Source organism: Oncorhynchus mykiss, chromosome 19 (genome assembly GCF_013265735.2).
Source record: "Oncorhynchus mykiss isolate Arlee chromosome 19, USDA_OmykA_1.1, whole genome shotgun sequence".
In the NCBI taxonomy this organism is placed as follows: Eukaryota; Metazoa; Chordata; class Actinopteri; order Salmoniformes; family Salmonidae; genus Oncorhynchus; species Oncorhynchus mykiss.
The window spans coordinates 36,315,817-36,334,374 of NC_048583.1; the positions used below are offsets into that span (position 1 = coordinate 36,315,817).

General features: G+C 41.6%; 1 protein-coding gene across 1 annotated transcript in view; it reads right to left on the reverse strand.

Annotated features, from left to right (window-relative positions):
- The window catches only part of ccdc88c (coiled-coil domain containing 88C), an 82,260-nt gene extending 75,037 nt beyond the window's left edge, over positions 1-7,223 (reverse strand). Inside the window, exons 1-2 of the mRNA XM_021574068.2 lie at positions 6,620-7,223; positions 4,193-4,293 (exon numbers count right to left, since the gene is read on the reverse strand). Of these exons, the coding sequence (XP_021429743.2) occupies positions 4,193-4,293; positions 6,620-6,679 (161 nt within the window). The 5' untranslated portion in view covers positions 6,680-7,223. The remainder of the gene's footprint in view (positions 1-4,192; positions 4,294-6,619) is intronic.
- Positions 7,224-18,558: the final 11,335 nt, after the last annotated feature.

Consider the following 18,558-nt stretch of genomic DNA (forward strand, 5'->3'; position numbering starts at 1 on the left):
TTAATATAATACATCAATAAAATCAATTTAGCCTCAAATAAATCATGAAAAATGTTCAATTTGGTTTAAATAATGCAAAAAAAAAAGTTGAAGAAAGTAAAAGTGCAATATGTGCCATGTAAGAAAGCTAATATTTAAGTTCCTTGCTCAGAACATGAGAACATATGAAAGCTGGTGGTTCCTTTAAACACAAATCTTCAATAAGTTTTAGGTTGTAGTTATTATAGGAATTATAGGACTATTTCTCTCTATACCATTTGTATTTCATTAACCTTTGACTATTGGATGTTCTTATAGGCACTTTAGTATTGCCAATGTAACAGTATAGCTTCCGTCCCTCTCCTCGCTCCTACCTGGGCTCGAACCAGGAACACAACGACAACAGCCACCCTCGAAGCAGCGTTACCCATGCAGAGCAAGGGGAACAACCACTCCAAGTCTCAGAGCGAGTGACATTTGAAGCGCTAACTAGCTATCCATTTTACATGGGTTACACCAGCCTAATCTCGGGAGTTGACAGGGTTGAAGTCATAAACAGCTGCTGGCAAATGCACAAAAGTGCTATTTGAATGAATGCTTATGAGCCTGCTGGTGCCTACCGTCGCTCAGTCAGACTGCTCTATCGAATCATACTTAGTTATAACATGATAACACACAGAAATACGAGCCTTGGGTCATTAATATGGCCGAATCCGGAAACTATCATGTCAAAAACAAGATGTTTATTCTTTCAGTGAAATACGGAACCATTACGTATTTTATCTAACGGGTGGCATCCATAAGTCTAAATATTCCTGTTACATTGCATAACCTTCAATGTTATGTCATAATTACTTACAATTCTGGCAAATTAGGCGGCCCAAACTGTTGCATATACACTAACTCTGCGCGCAATGAACGCAAGAGAAGTGACACAATGTCACATGGTTAATATTGCCTGATAACCTGGATTTATTTTAGCTAAATATGCAGGTTTAAAAATATATACTTCTGTGTATTGATTTTAAGAAAAGGCATTGATGTTTGTGGTTAGGTACACATTGGAGCAACGATACGCACCGCATCGATTATATGCAACGCAGGACATGCTAGATAAACTAGTAATATCATCAACCATGTGTAGTTAACTAGTGATTATGATTGATTGTTTTTTATAAGATAAGTTTAATGCTAGCATTCGGGTAAAACAGGCAGTCTCCAGACTGGAGTGCAATGTAATCAGGTGGTTAGAGCGTTGGACTAGTTAACAGTAAGGTTGCAAGATTGAATCCCCCCAAGCTGACAAGGTAAAAATCTGTCTTTCTGCCCCTGAACGAGGCAGTTAACCCACCATTCCTAGGCCGTCATTGAAAATAAGAATGTGTTCTTAACTGACTTGCCTAGTTAAATAAAGGATAAATAAAGGTGTGACATTCTTTTTTTCTCTCTTTTTTTTAATAAATAGGCCAAATCGGTGACCAAAAATTCCGAAATCGGCCCTAATTAATCGTCCATTCCTATTAAATCGGTCGACCTCTAGCTGTAACGTAACAAAATGTGGAAAAAGTCAAGGAGTTTGAGTACTTTCCAAATGTACTGTATCTAAAAAGGTAAAGCCTGACCCTATATCAGAACTACTAGAATACATGCCTAAAGCAGGCCCAGGCTTGAGCATTAGAGAAACATTTCCATGAAAATAATAAAGGGTATCTAGAACAGCAGAGGGGGGGGGGGGGGGGGGGGGGTCTCTAACCACAGTGTGTACCCTCAAAGAGAGAGAGACACAGAGAGAGAGAGAGAGAGAGAAAGACTTCTGCTGCTGGCACTAATGGCCTGGAGGATTTCAGCCATCCACTCATCTGTGGTAGAGGTTTAACATAAACAGCTCAGACACCTGTGCGTGCACATGTGTGCGTATCTAAGGGTGCCAGAAGTTGACCATAGAGGACCTAGGCTATATGATTGTAACCAAAAAGATCCAAATACACCCGTGTATTTTCTCAACAAGAAAAATACAAAGTGAATAACCTTGAAACTATGCCACATGAAAGAAGGCCAAAACAATGACACCAGTCTACATGTATGCCATGTCAGTGTCACTATATGACCAAAAGTATGTGGACAACTGTTCGAACATTTCATTCCAAAAAATCATGGAGATTAACATGGAGTTGGTCCCACCTTTGCAGCTATAACAGCCTCCACTCTTCTGGGAAGGCTTTCCATTGGATGTCGGAACAAACCATTTATGTATGGACGTTGCGTGGGCACGGGGGCATTGTCATGCAGAAACAAGAAAGAGCATTCCCCAAACTGTTGCCACAAAGTTGGAAGCACAGAATCGTCTAGAATGCCCTTGTATGCTGTAGCGTTAAGATTTCCCTTCAATTGAACTAAGGGGCCTGGTCCATACCATGAAAAACAGCCCCAGGCCATTATTCCTCCTCTCCCTAACTTTACATTTGGCACTAAGCAGTCGGGCAGGTAGCGTTCTCCTGGCATTCACCAAACCCAGATTCTTCCGTCGTACTGCCAGATGGTAAAGTGGGATTCATCATTCCAGAGAACGTGTTTCCACTGCTCCAGAGTCCAATGGCGGCGAGCTTTACACCTCTCCAGCCGATGCTTGACATTGCGCATGGTGATCTTAGGCTTGTGTGTGGCTGCTCAGTCATGGAAAACCATTTCATGAAGCTCCCGACGAACAGTTCTTGTGCTGACGTGGCAACCGAGGACAGAAGATTCTTTACACGCTTCAGCACACGGCAGTCCAGTTCTGTGAGCTTGTGTGACCTACCACTTCCGCTGTTGCTCCTTTCCACTACATAACAGCACTTGACCGGGGAAGCTCTAGCAGGGCAGAAATTTGACGAACTGACTTATTGGAAACGCCGCATTCTATGACAGTGAGACATTGAAAGTACCGGAGCGCTTCAGTAAGACCATTCTAATGCCAATGTGTGTCTGTTGAGATTGCATGGCTGTGTGCTCTATTTTATACACCTGTCAGCAACGGGTGTGGCAGAAATAGCCAAATCCACGAATGTGAAGAGGTGTCTACATACTTTATTACATATTGCATATGATAATTACTAGACATACCAGTGATGTCACATGGACTTATTTACATGGCTAAATCCTGCATGGCAGAGTTACACCCCTCATTGTCCTGGTGGGGGTTGTTTTCTGTCCCCTTGTCCTGTGCATAATAATATTGTCTTTGTTTGAGGAGGAGCATACAGCATTTAAACCCCTCATTAAGACAGATAGGCCAGGGGAAGCAGGAGCAGCTAGTCAGGGGGAAGTAGGTTAAAATACAGGACTTAGGAGGGGGTTGGGAGAGGGAGGGGGCAGGAGGAGGGAGCGGGAGGGGACTGTATGGTTAGCACAGCTGGGGGCAACACAAAGGGACAGACGCTAGGCACAGTTAGAGAGTGAGGGAGAGAAGAGTGTAATTGAAGGAGTGCAAGAGAAAACTGGTAGCTGATTTCAGAAACAAGTCACAGCATTATAGGGAGTTTCTTAAACTAAGTCACTGACTGCGACTGCATTGCCTGCCATTCAGGGCACATCACTTTCCTTTGAAGTGACAGAGCACAGGAAATGCTTCAGAAACTTGAGACGGTTTAGAGAAAAACCTAGCCTGAGCCATGTCAGATTTCTGAACAGTAATTTTGTGAGACGAGCAGCCCTCTGTGTCAGAGCAAACTATCACAATCATTATGAAAAAAATAATATATACACTTCTTTAATATTTTCACATACATAATTTTCAGCAGTGAGATAATGGTTGTGTTCACTGTTTTCAGTAGACAGACTGAATGCATCTCTGAGCTCAAGAGCTCTGAGAGGCCTCCCAGTACTAACCAAACAGACAGCCACATTGTGCAGATATAATCGCAGCCTTAGGATCACATTGACTCATGAAAGGCAGGCAAGAGCGCGAGAAAAAGCGAGTGAGAGGGAAGGAGCAAGAGAGACTTTCTGTGTCAGATCACATTGACTCATGAGGGCCAGAAAATGAGCTGAAAGAGTGAGTGAGTCCAATCAGTGAGCCATGAAGGCATGGGGAGGATGTCTGAACACAGTTGGATACCAGTAGGGGAAACCATGCCAGGATGTGGTTACGAAAGGAGATAGATTGAGGCCACAAAACAGCTGCCAGATTAACATGCACGCACGCACGCACACACACATGTTTATGTCCACTCACATGTGTGTCATGATCTTGTGCAGGAAGACACCATCCACCAGATCCATGAACATGGAGAGTTTGTCCTCTGAGCCAGAGCCCAGGGGTCCAAAGGTCTTCACCTGAAGAGAGAGGGGGAGAGGGAGAAAAGGGAGGAGAAATGGACAGACAGGATTGGATTACTCTAAAGAGCTCAGCTCACCTATGAAGAGATTGGCCACACCTGGCTGTTAGTGCTTTCGGTTTCCAAGAATACACAGACGTTTCCTGCTCTGACAGATGTCAATGCAAGTTTTACACTCTCAATTAATACTGTCTATGACTTTGTGAGCATGTCAAGATATTTAGGCTCTAGATCGAGGAACCAGGAGGTCCTCCTAGAGGTGAGTCAGGGCGAGTAGAGAGGACGAATCCCAGTGAGCGAAACAAAGACCGGAGGGTAGAGAGTTGTTCGAGCGGAACAAGCAGCCAGCGGCTGAGGTCCAGCCGACTGGCCAAACAGGACATCAGGGCAGGATGAGGGGATCAGCCCAACCACCATAGCCTGGTGCCATACTGTATGTGCTTAAGGCATAGCCTGGTACCATGGTGTGTAGTGTATCCATAGACTGGTGACACACTGTGCAATGTTGTAGCCATTGCCTCATGCCATACTGTATGTGCTTTAGTCATAGGCCTTCATACAGTGTCACCAGGCTATGTGCTGTAGCCAACTTCTACCATTGTCATGCCATATACAGTGGGGCAAAAAAGTATTTAGTCAGCCACCAATTGTGCATGTTCTCCCACTTAAAAAGATGAGAGGCCTGTAATTTTCATCATAGGTACACTTCAACTATGACAGACAAAATGAGAAAAAAAAAATCCAGAAAATCACATTGTAGGATTTTTTATTAATTTATTTGCAAATTATGGTGGAAAATAAACTTTTGTTATTGACCAAATACTTATCTCAATACTTTGTTATATACCCTTTGTTGGCAATAACAGAGGTCAAACGTTTTCTGTAAGTCTTCACAAGGTTTTCATACACCGTTTCTGGTATTTTGGCCCATTCCTCCATGCAGATCTCCTCTAGAGCAGTGATGTTTTGGGGCTGTTGCTGGGCAACACGCCCTTTCAACTCCCTCCAAAGATTTTCTATGGGGTTGAGATCTGGAGACTGGCTAGCCCACTCCAGGACCTTGAAATGCTTCTTACGAAGCCACTCCTTCATTGCCCGGGCGGTGTGTTTGGGATCATTGTCATGCCCCAGATCGAGGGAGATTATCAGTGGGCTTGTATGTCTTCCATTTCCTAATAATTGCTCCCACAGTTGATTTCTTCAAACCAAGCTGCTTACCTATTTCAGATTCAGTCTTCCCAGCCTGGTGCAGGTCTACAATTTGTTTTCTGGTGTCCTTTGACAGCTCTTTGGTCTTCGCCTAGTGGAGATTGGAGTGTGACTGTTTGAGGATGTGGACAGGTGTCTTTTATACTGATAACAAGTTCAAACAGGTGCCATTAATACAGGTAACAAGTGGAGGACAGAGGAGCCTCTTAAAGAAGGCTGTGAGAGCCAGAAATCTTGCTTGTTTGTAGTTGACCAAATACTTACTTTCCACCATAACTTGCAAATAAAATCATTAAAAATCCTACAATGTGATTTTCTGGATTTTGTCTGTCATAGTTGAAGTGTACCTATGATGACAATTACAGGCCTCTCATCTTTTTAAGTGGGAGAACTTGCACAATTGGTGGCTGACTAAATACTTTTTTGCCCCACTGTATCCATGTAGCCATGCATTGCATTCATGGTATGGCAATAAACATACAGAGAGTTGTCAAAAGTTATACCATCAGGCTACAGTCTTCTGAACCCCTGTGGCATAGCTTACATACAGTCCTCATCTTTCTACTCTAGCGACATCGAGTTCAACCAACAACATTATGATTCCCTTGACTTGTGTGATGATAAAAATGGAGCCAAAGTACAATGACCTAGGAATGGCTCTGTGATAGACCAATATTGACCAATATTGACCCTCATGGACTAGATACAAAATTCAGGCTAGGAGGTTGTGTTAACAGCTGGCATGGCTCTTGCTCAGTTTCATGAAAGGTCAGTTCCAAGTTTTAGGGAATAATAGTAGGTCACGCCAATAAAACCCATAGACCATAGGAATAAAACACAATAAGATGTTGGCTTGTTGGGAAAATGTCAGACATCCTGGCTTTACAGCAAAGATTAACACCAAACAGTAAATAAATAATGTAAACGAACAGGTCTACCAGTCTGCTACTGCATGTTTGAAAGAAAAAAACGTTTTTTTTTTTTTTAAATATGTCATTAGGAGTAGGAGATGGACAAGGATATTTAAAAAAATGAAAGTGGCCAAGAGCAGGTTAGCAGGACACCGAGTTACATTATTATCCGCCATGGCACTTGCTGAGTGCACATTCACTTACCCACACCACCAGCGGCGTATCCATGAAGTTTCCCATCAACTCTGACACTGTAATATCCATGTTCAGAAACTTCAGATATTCCACCCAGTTCTTAAATCCGAAAATAGTGTTCACCGCCCGATTGCTCGCGGCCACTCATTCCTCAGCTCGAGGGACCTTACATGCCTGGTCGAGACAGAACAATGCCGTGAGGCATCGAACATAAACCGCACGTTGTTGGGGATCTAGCGAAAACAAATCTTCACGTCGATATAGATTCCGAAGACGCAAAAAAGTGCCTTTTATATTTTACAAAATTTAAATCCAGTGCAGGTCACAGGGATTCAATTTTGGGGGGTAATTATAGCGTTCAGACTCCAGTTTTAGACTAAATTAATCTAAAACTTCCATAAGAGCAGAACAAAGTAAACGCGTTCACATGTTCAAGCTACATTGCCCATGTAAACTGACTGGAAGAACATCGAAAAAGAAGAGTAATCAAAAATGAAACATTGTTGCCGCGGCCATGAAAAGAAAAGTTACAGATGCTTCCGGCGACGACAAGTTCTGTACACCTCCATGGCCTGCCTCTGCCGCACATTATTTATTTCACACACAGCATCATACAACCTGTAACCTCTTGAATAGCGCGCTTGAGTGACAGCGTGGATAGCCTATCAAATCTGGTATCAGACCTCAAACCTAACAAAGAACAGCCAATGCACGAACCCAGAAAACTGAGTTTAAATCAAGATTACGTAATTGGAGAAAAAAATATGAAATACAAATTAAATATTTTAAATTACACACCATCCACTGTCTAGAACCAATAGCTGCAGTTGTTGCCTATGGGAATTGGTCACACATTTACCCAAAATGTAGGTGTGTCATCAACCATCGCAAGTAGTGGTGGAAAGTACCCAATTGTCATACTTTAAGAGAAAATGACTAATGTCAAAGTGAAAAACACCCAGTAAAATACCACTTGAGTAAAAGTCTAAAAGTATCTGGTTTTATTAAATATACACTATATATAAAAGTATGTGGACACCCCTTCAAATTACTGGATTTGGCTATTTCAGCCATACCCGTTGCTGACAGGTGTATACAATCAACACACAGCCATGCAACCTCCATAGACAAACATTGGCAGTAGAATGACTTTCAACGTGGCACTGTCATAGGATACCACCTATGACGGTGCCACAAGTCAGTTTGTTAAATGTCTTACCTGCTAGATCTGCCCAGTCTGTTCATAGGGAGCTTCATGAAATGAGTTTCCATGGCTGAGCAGCCGCAGACAAGCCTAAGACCACCATGCGTAATGTCAAGCGCTGGCTGGATTGGTGTAAAGCTCACCACCATTGGACTCCGGAGAATTGGAAACACGTTCCCTGGAGTGATGAATCACTCCTCACCATCTGGCAGTCCGACGGACAAATCTGTGTTTGGATGATGCCAGGAGAACGCTATCTGCCCGAATGCATAGTGCCAACTGTAAAGTTTGGGAGAGGAGCAATAATGGTCTGGGGCTGTTTTTCATGGTTCGGACTAGGCCCCTTAGTTCCATTGAAGGTAAATCTTAACGCTACAGCATACAATGTCATTCTAGATTATTCTGTTCTTCCAAATTTGTGGCAAGGGGAAGGTCCTTTCCTGTTCCAGCATGACAATGCCCCCGTGCACAAAGCGAGGTCCATAGAGAAAGTATTTGTTGAGATCGGTGTGGAAGAACTTGACTGGTCTGCACAGAGCCCTTAACTCAACCCCATCAAATACCTTTGGGATGAATTGGAACACCGACTGTGAGCCAAGACTTATCGCCCAACATCAGTGCCTGACCTCACTAAAGATCTTGTGGCTGAATGGAAGCAAGTTCCCGCAGCAATGTTCCAACATCTAGTGGAAGAGTGGAGGCTGTTATAGCAGCAAAGGTGGGACCAACTCCACATTAATGCCCATGCTTCTGGAATGAGATGTTCGAGCAGGTGTCCACACACTTTTGGTCATTCTTTACTTAAGCATCAAAAGTAAAATATATAAATAATTTCATATTCTTTAAGCAAACAAGACAACACCATAAAAATAATTTATTAATGGGTTGCCATGGTTATACTGAAACATTCAGATATCATGTTCAGAAGAAGCATTTGGGTTTAGTGAGTCCACCAGATCAGAAGCAGTAGGGATGGCAAACATGTTCTCTTGATAGGTGTGTGAATTAGATCATTTTCCTGTCCTGCTAAGCAGTCAAAGCATTACCAGTACTTTTAGGTGTCAGGGAAAATGTATGGGAGTATTTTATTTTCAATGTAGTGGAGTAAAAGTAAAATATGTCAAAAATATAAAGTACAGATACCCCCCAAAACGATATATAATAGTATATAATACTTCAAAATATTTTTACCACTGATCACAAATTAAGGAGACACAATTATTTTAGTTACATAACAGTCTCCAAAAAAACACATTTTGAAATCTTTCAATCTTTTCCAAATAGATAATATTTTAGGAGAAAAATAAATATATATTGTGTCTATAAAACCATGGTTCAGTACAGTCTCCCTACTATAGTCCAATAGGAAGCGTTGCTGTACTTTTATTGTGGTGTCCAAAACTGTCTGTGGTGCTAATATGCAGCTCACTGTACCACCTACTGCCCAGAGGTTAAAATGTCACCTAGTTTGAACACAGGGTCGGTCCATAATATTTAAATCCCTTTCTGACTACACCCCTTATGATTTGAACAAAACCGTTCATACATGCTCGCTTGCACATTGTGGAAGTGGTCAGAAAGTGACTTTCTGGACCTGAATGGCAAAACATTCAGGATATAGAGGTGACCAAAGTTGACCCAAGACGTCCATGTTTTCATCACTGAAAAAAGATAACGGTTGAGTTTGATATCATTTGAAAGCTTACAAGCAGGGTTGTCAAACTGTTGTATGATTTATTGAAATAAAATATCAAAAAACGGGTAAACTCAGATTTGTTTCATTTTCACAACTGTTGTATCTTAGAACCTATTTTTCATAATCTGAATCATTTGTGTTGTGCGCATCATCAATTGACACAGCATACTCTTGAATACAGAGTGGGTGTCATTTCAACCATAGAAATATAATTCATAGAATGGACCTATCCCTTCAGACCCCTGCAATTTATCTCGTACACAATAGACATTTAAATTGAATTGAAACTTTAACTTCCAATTACTACCAGTAAGATGGCCGCCGGTCCACCCACTGTCGAATGCCAACTTTAATTGGAATGGCTATTCTAATATCCACCCTGCATTCAAGAGTAAGCTGTGTCTCAATCCATGGCAGGCACAACACAAACAATTCAGATGATGTAGAATAATGTCTAAGGTACAACATACAGATAATGAACTGTATGTTTTAGATAATTGACCTTCAAGCTTAAAAAATGACATACATTTTTTGTTTTCTCAATAAATCATAAACAGCTTGACAAACCTGTTTGCAAGCTTCACATGATATAAAACTCAATAGTTCATATTTGTCAGTGATGAAGACATGGAATTCTCATGGCAGTATGGGAATGCAGAACTTGGAGCACCTCTATCTCCTGAATGAAAAAGTCACTTTCTGAGCACTTCTACGTTGGACAAACATGTATGGAAGGTTTTGTTCAAATCAAAAGGGGTGCGGTCAGAAAGTGATTCAAATCATATAAAACAACCCGACAGCTAAAAGTATGCCACTTGGTAAACAGTCAGTGTTATCAATTGGCAATAAAATAGAAAACAAGGAGAAGAGTTGAACTCCTATTACACTCACGTCTTCAATGTAGTAATGTGTGAATTTTTCTTTTTGAACAATTTTACTTCTACATAATATTATACCATACAACAAAGCAAGTATGTTTTTTATGTAACACAAGACACAACACAGACAGTAAGACTCTTAACATGAGTAGAAACGTTCATTTACTGATGCCTTCATTACATACCGTCTAGATTACTGTAACACCTTTTTTTCAGGCTGTACCGCCACAAATACATTTAATAAAAACATCTCATACAGAATGTTGCTGCCAGAGTCCTAACAGGAACCAACAAATCTGAATACATCACCCCAATTCTTGCCTAACTGCACTGGCTCCCCAGTTCGGTACAACCTACAGTCTAACTCTTAACATAAGTATAAAGCCTTAAATAGACACGCTACCACCTACCTTAAGGACATATTAATACAATACTAAGCCATCAGATCCCTCAGATCACAGGAAGCCGGCCTTCTCATTTTCCCAGATATATCAGAAAACACAGCTAGGTGCAGGCCTTCTCCTACAGCGCACCATCCCTCTGTCTGGGCAGCAGATTCAGTCTAAGTTTTGAAGAATATGCAGAAAACACCCCTTTTAAACCTTTGTTACATTTAGTATTTTTATTTACTTTCCAAATATGTTTATGTCTGGATCCTTTATGCCTTTGTCTTCTTTTCTAACAACCCTGCTTCTCTCCCTTTCTCCCTCTTGGCGGCCCGTGAGGCCACCCATCCTGGCCCGGATCCAGATACCTGTCCACCCACAGACCTGCCCACCTGACCGGCTGCTTCCCCTTTCATCAAGCCACCATACTCCATCCATTCTTCATCCACCCTGGCTGTGCTAACCTGCGATCCATCCACCTTACACCTGGCTATAAATGGACTCACTATCACTTCTGCACTACTGCACTCCTTAATGTTTTACAATCCCATGTGTCTTAACCCTATGTAATTTCCTTGTACTCTGTCTCTTAATCAGCATTAACCAGCATTCATGAACAGGATTCTTGGGTGTCAACATCATTTGATACAAAATACACTACCCTTTCGTATATACAGTGCCCTCTGAAAGTTTTCAGAGCCCATGAATTGTTCCACATTTAGTTACTTTACAGCCTTATTCTAAAATTGATTACAATACCCCATAGTCACAAAGCGAAAACAGTTTTTTCGATTTTTTGCAAATGTATAAAAATCTAAATAAAGATTTATTACATGTGCATAAGTATTCAGACCCTTTACTCAGTACTTAGTTGACGCTACAAGCTTGGCACACCTGTATTTGGTGCTTTGGTGCGTTGTGTGTTTAGGGTCGCTGTCCTGTTGCAAGGTGAACCTTCACACCAGGCTGAGGTCCTGAACCCTCTGGAGCAGGTTTTCATCAAGGATCTCTCTGTACTTTGCTCCGTTCATCTTTTCCTTGATCCTTACTAGTCTTCCAATCCCTCCCGGTGAAAAAAATCCCCACAGCATGATGCTGCCGCCACCATGCTTCACCACAGGGATGGTGCCAGGTTTCCTACAGATGTGACACTTGGCATTCAGGCCAAAGAGTTCAGTCTTGGTTTCATCAGACCAGAGAATCTTGTTTCTCATGGTCTGAGAGTCTTTATGTGCCTTTTGGCAAACTAAGCGGGCTGTCATGTGCCTTTTACTGAGGCCTGGCTTCCGTCTGGCCACCCTACCGTAAAGGCCTGATTGGTGGAGTGCTGCAGAGATGGTTATCCTTCTGGAAGGTTCTCCCATCCCTAAAGAGGAACTCTGGAGCTCTGTCAGAGTGACCATATGGTTCTTGGTCACCTTCCTTACTCAGGTCCTTCTCCCCCGATTGCTCCTTCTGGCCGGGCGGCCAGTTCTAGTAAGAGTCTTGGTGGTTCCAAAGGTCTTCCATTTAAGAATGATGGAGGCCACTCTGTTCTTGGGGATCTTCAATGCTGCAGACATTTTTTGGTACTCTTCCCCAGATCTGTGCCTGGACACAATCCTGTCTTGGAGCTCTACGGACAATTCCTTCAACCTCATGGCTTGGTATTTGCTCTGACATGCACTGTCAACTGTGGGACCTTATATAGACAGGTGTGTGCTTTTCAAATCATGTCCAATCAATCGAATTTACCAGAGGTGGACTCCAATCAAATTTGAGAAAGATGTCAAGAGTGATCAATGGAAACAGGATTCACCTGAGCTGAATTTTGAGTCTCATAGCAAAGGGTCTGAATACTTATGTAAATAGGTATTTCTGTTTTATTTAAAAAAATAAATTAGCAGACCTTTCTAGAACCCTGTTTTTCACTTTGTCATTGTGTGTATTGTGTGGGGTATTGTGTGTAGATTTATGAGTAAAAATGTTGTAATCCATTTTAGAATAAGGCTGTAACATAACAAAATGTGGAAAAAGTCAAGGGGTACTTTCCAAAGGCACTGTATTTGTTGCCTGGCTAACCAAACTCCTTGCTCCAACAAGTTTGTAGTCACACGCTTGATGTAGTCATGGCGTGCTAGGTATATGGGACCAAATACTAAACTTTTGTTGACTTTGGGCTCCTGAGTGGCGCAGCGGTCTAAGGCACTGCATCTCATTGCTAGAGGTATCACTACAAACCCTGGTTCGATTCCAGGCTGTATCACAACCTGCTGTGATTGGGAGTTCCATCGGGCGTTATGCTTTGGCCGGGGTAGGCCGTCATTGTAAATAAGAATTTGTTCTTAACTGACTTGCCTAGTTAAAAATAAGTTAAATAAAAAATATATACACTGTAAGGGAATTTGTCCAAATACTTATGACACCTTCAAATGGGGGGACTAGATACATAAGGTGCTACTTAAAGAAGAAATTAAAGATGTGGTCAGTATGCAACCCATCTGGGATTTGCCAGAACTGCCAGATGGCCAATCAAACCCTGCTCGGAGAAAATGATTGCACAATTGGTAAATAGTAGCTTATAGAAATGTCAGTCAGGTACCGTGGCTAGCTGCCAGCAGAGACTTCTATTGCAGTAATGTTGTCATTTAATTGAAAGTATATTTGGGGCTTGAAGTGGGAATTCTGAAGTGGGAACTTCGTGGAAATCTGTGTCAATGTGTTTCACCGAGGTAAAGACAGTTTCAGGTTGGATATTCAACGGATATTCGCCTGTAGTTTTCCTTAAGTCCACCAACAGCAGTTAGGGACCGTCAACATAGTGACAAAATCAAATTGTTCAAATTTCAATAGCTCTTTAACCATTACTCATGAAACTTTCCAAACTGGTTGTAGCTAACCCGATGGCATAGACACACATTCAACACACTTTTTTTGTCGACTTTCATCTCACATGATTTTACATGCATTTTTCAAAATTTAGAATTTCAATAGCTCCTTGGTCATGTGACCCAGTGACTTCAAAAAAGGTTCAGAATGTTCACTCGGTGGGCCTACACATTATACACCCTTTAGTTTGTCCATTTTCATCTCACACATTTTTACATTAATTTTTCAAAATGTAAAATGTCAATAGCTCCTTGATCATGTGACCTAGTGACTTCAAACAAGGTTCAGAATGTCCACTGGCTACCCTTCTATATTACACACCATTTAGTTCGTCAATTTTCATCTTACACATTTTTACATACATTTTTCAAGATTTAAAATTTCTACTCCAGAGACAGCCTGTAGAGTTCTGTCATACTATCCAGGTCTGTGCCCAAACAGTTCGAGCTTCTACTTTTAAAAATCCACCTTTCCAGAAATAAGTCTCTCACTATTGCCGCTTGTTATACAGACCCCCCTCAGCCCCCAGCTGCGCCCTGGAAACCATATGTGAATTAATTGCCCCCCATTTATCTTCAGAGATTGTACGGTTAGGTGGCCCAAACTGGGATATGCATAACACCCGGGCCATCCTATAATCTAAGATAGATGCGCTCAATCTCACCCAAATTATCATGGAACCTACCAGGTACAACCTCAAATCCGTAAATTCGGGCACCCTCATAGACATCATCCTGACCAACCTGTCCTCTAAATACACCTCTCAGCGATCACTGCCTCCTTGCATGTGTCCGTAATGGGTCTGCGGTCAAACGACTACCCCTCAGCAAAGTCAAACGCTCCCTAAAACACTTCAGCGAGCAGGCCTTTCTAATCGACCTGGCCCAGGTATCCTGGAAAGATATTGACCTCATTCCGTCAGTAGAGGATGCCTGGTTATTCTTTGAAAGTGCTTTCCTCACCATCTTAAATAAGCATGCCCTATTCAAAAACTGTGGAACCAGGAAAAGATATAGCCTTTGGTTCACTCCAGACCTGACTGCCCTTGACCAGCACAAAAACATCCTGTGGCGTTCTGCATTAGCATCGAATAGCCCCCGTGATGTGCAACTTTTCAGGGAAGTTAGGAACCAATATACACAGGCAGTTAGGAAAGCAAAGGCTAGCTTTTCAAACAGAAATTTGCATCCTGTAGCACAAACTCCAAAAAGTTCTGGGACACTGTAAAGTCCATTAAGAATAAGAGCACCTCCTCCCAGCTGTCCACTCCACTGAGAAACACTGTCACCACTGATAAATCTACTATTATCGAGAATTTCAGTAAGCATTTATCTACAGCTGGCCTTGCTTTCCACTTGGCTACCCCTACCCCGGTCAACAGCTCTGCACCCCCCACAGCAACTTGCCCAAGCCTCCCCCATTTCTCCTTCACCCAAATCCAGATAGCTCATGTTCTGAAAGAGCTGCAAAATCTGGACCCCTACAAATCAGCTGGTCTAGACAATCTGGACCCTCTCTTTCTAAAATTATCCGCAGCAATTGTTGCAACCCCTATTACTAGCCTGTTGAACCTCTCTTTCGAATCGTCTGAGATCCCCAAAGATTGGAAAGCAGCCGCGGTCATCCCCCTCTTCAAAGGGGGTGACACTCTAGACCCAAACTGTTACAGACCTATATATATCCTACCCTGCCTTTCTAAGGTCTTCTCCCCCTGGGGCGGCAGGGTAGCCTAGTGGTTAGAGCGTTGGACTAGTAACCGAAAGGTTGCAAGTTCAACTCCCCGAGCTGACAAGGTACAAATCTGTTGTTCTGCCCCTGAACAGGCCGTCATTGAAAATAAGAATTTGTTCTTAACTGACTTGCCTAGTTAAATAAAGGTAAAATAAAAAATATCTCGGGCTGACTCTTTTCTCTGTATACATCAATGATGTCGCTCTTGCGGCTGGTGATTCTCTGATCCACCTCTACACAGACGACACCATTCTGTATACATCTGGGCCTTCTTTGGACACTGTTAACTAACCTCCAGACGAGCCATACAACACTCCTTTCGTGGCATCCAACTGCTCTTAAATGCAAGTAAAACTAAATGCATGCTCTTCAACCGATCGCTGCCCGCACCCGCCCACCCGCCTAGCATCACTACTCTGGACGGTTCTGACTTAGAATATGTGGACATCTACAAATACCTAGGTATCTGGTTAGACTGCAAACTCTCCTTCCAGACTCATATGAAGCATCTCTGATCCAAAATGAAATCTAGAATCGTCTCCCTATTTCAATACAAAGCATCCTTCACTCATGCTGCCAAATATACCCTCGTAAAACTGACTATCCTACCAATCCTTGACTTTGGCGATGTCAATTACAAAATAGCCTCCAACACTCTACTCAGCAAATTGGATGCAGTCTATCGCAGTCACCAAAGCCCCATATACTACCCACCACTGCTCTCGTTGGCTGGCCCTCTCTTCATATTTGTCGCCAAACCCAGTGGCTCCAGGTCATCTATAAGTCCTTGCTAGGTAAAGCCCCGCCTTATCTCAGCTCACTGGTCACCATAGCAGCACCCACCTGTAGCACGCGCTCCAGTAGGTTTATTTCACTGGTCACCCCCAAAGCCAATTCCTCCTTTGGCCGCCTTTCCTTCCAGTTCTCTGCTGCCAATGACTGGAACGAATTGCAAAAATCACTGAAGCTGAAGACTCATATCTCCATCACTATCTTTAAGCATCAGCTATCAGAGCAGTTAACAGATCATTGCACCTGTACATAGCCCAGCTGTAAATAGCCCATCCAACTGCCTCATCCCCATAGTGTTTTTGAATTTTATTTCTATTTTTATTTTTTTGCTCCTTCACACCCCAGTGTCTACTTGCACATTCATCTTCTGCACATCTATCACTCCAGTGTTTATTTGCGAAATTGTAATTATTTCGCCACTACAGCCTATTTATTGCCTTAGCTCCCTAATCTTACTTCATTTGCATACACTGTATATGGACTTTTCTGTTGTGTTTGACTGTACGCTTGTTTATTCACTGTGTAACTCTGTGTTGTTGTTTGTGTCACACTGCTTTGCTTTATCTTGGCCAGGTCGCAGTTGTAAATGAAAACTTGTTCTCAACTGGCTTACCTGGTTAAATAAAGGATCAATTAAAAAATAATTTAAAAATATATATACTGTATGTGGGAATGTCGTCGATCCATCCTACATGTAGTGTTGGTACATGGAATATTCCTCCACTGCATATATCGTAAATTGCTATTGCAAATAGAAGTATTATGTTCAACAACTGACATTTTCAGATATTATTTTGACAAACACACTTTGGTGCTTACAATTCATTCTCTATTGTCATAGATTTGGTGGGCACTGTCATCTGTGATCTTTGTGATATGACTTTCTTTAAGCATGTACTAATGAAACTGTCGCTTAATACTTTTTTCTTAAAGTCTACAAACGCTCTACATTTATTCACTCTGTGATAAGGTTGGCTGTGTGTTGAATGGGGCATAAAGGAAATTACCTCTACTACTAAATTACTACTAGATTATAGTGATAAGGAAAACAGCATACAAATTTGGCCTGTGTATTCATTTGCCTATAACTAATCAGAATTCCATTATGTTTACATAAAAAAAGAGAATCATTCAAAATGAGAAGATCCTGCCATGGAAAAGACGACTGGGCGGACATAAAGTGGAAAGGAGGGGAAATAACTCACACCATGCAGCAGGACATCTTCAGCTGCGGGGTCTTTGTAATGTAGGTTTGATAGTTATATTTCGATAATGAATGGTTTGCTGTTATGTGACGATTAGGTCAAAACCCTTTTTTTTGGTGTAGATGGCCAAGGAAGTTGCACAGAACTTCCAACATCCCCTCCCAAATTGATATGGGACGTTCATAAACACATGGAGCAACCGCGAAAAGAAATGGCTGAGGATATACTAAAAATGTCTGGTATGTAATGACATTTAATTCAAAGTAAATGTAAATTCTTTATTCTTATGTAGTTGTGTGGGACTGCCATATGTTTAGAACATGCCTATGATTTCAGAGTTCAACAAAGCCAACAACTGCTTCATGTGTGCCACAGATAAAGAACCTGGATGTGGCCCAAAGACTGACTGGGTTAGTAACTTTATTTAACATGTTTATAATCTTTTGACAACGGTGACGGCATGTAAGACAATTTATGATATAACACAATGGATGGCTAATTCGTAATTCTCCATACTGCATTGATATTTGATATTATTTATAACGTGTTACGCTTTGTTTTGTTTTAGATTGAATGTTTTGCATGCCAACGTTGGTTCCATGTGCTGTGCCTAGGAATGAAGACAAAAGAGTTCAACATAGTAAAGAACACAAACTGGAAGTGCAGTCTTTGTTGTTGAAAATGTATGCTATACCCCATCCACACTGAAGAGGCTCTGAAATGTACATCAACCAGGGATAAAGAGAAAGTTAACACTGAGAAATGTTTCATACTTATCTGAAGTTGTGTCTGTTGACATGTTGGAACAGATTAAAGGTCTACAATTTATTTTTTATTTGTCAATATTACATTTTTATTCATTGATTTACTGGCCACCATTACTGTGGTTACATGTTCAGTGTATGTATTGACCAGCAAACCCACTGTAGCCTACCTCACTAGCTCACTTTCCATCCTTGCTTTGGACAATTAATAACATGACTCTCGTACTTTGCCCTTTTCCTTTATGGTTGATATTAACAACGAAAGGAGATATTATCTGTATCTCTCCTGTTGTGTACCGCTGTTAAATACTATGGAAAAAATAAAAAACAGGGAAAATAAGTACTTAGAACTACCAATTATGATAGATAAATATGAAAGAAAATGGTAAACACAACACTGGACTGAACCCCCTAATTGTCAAAC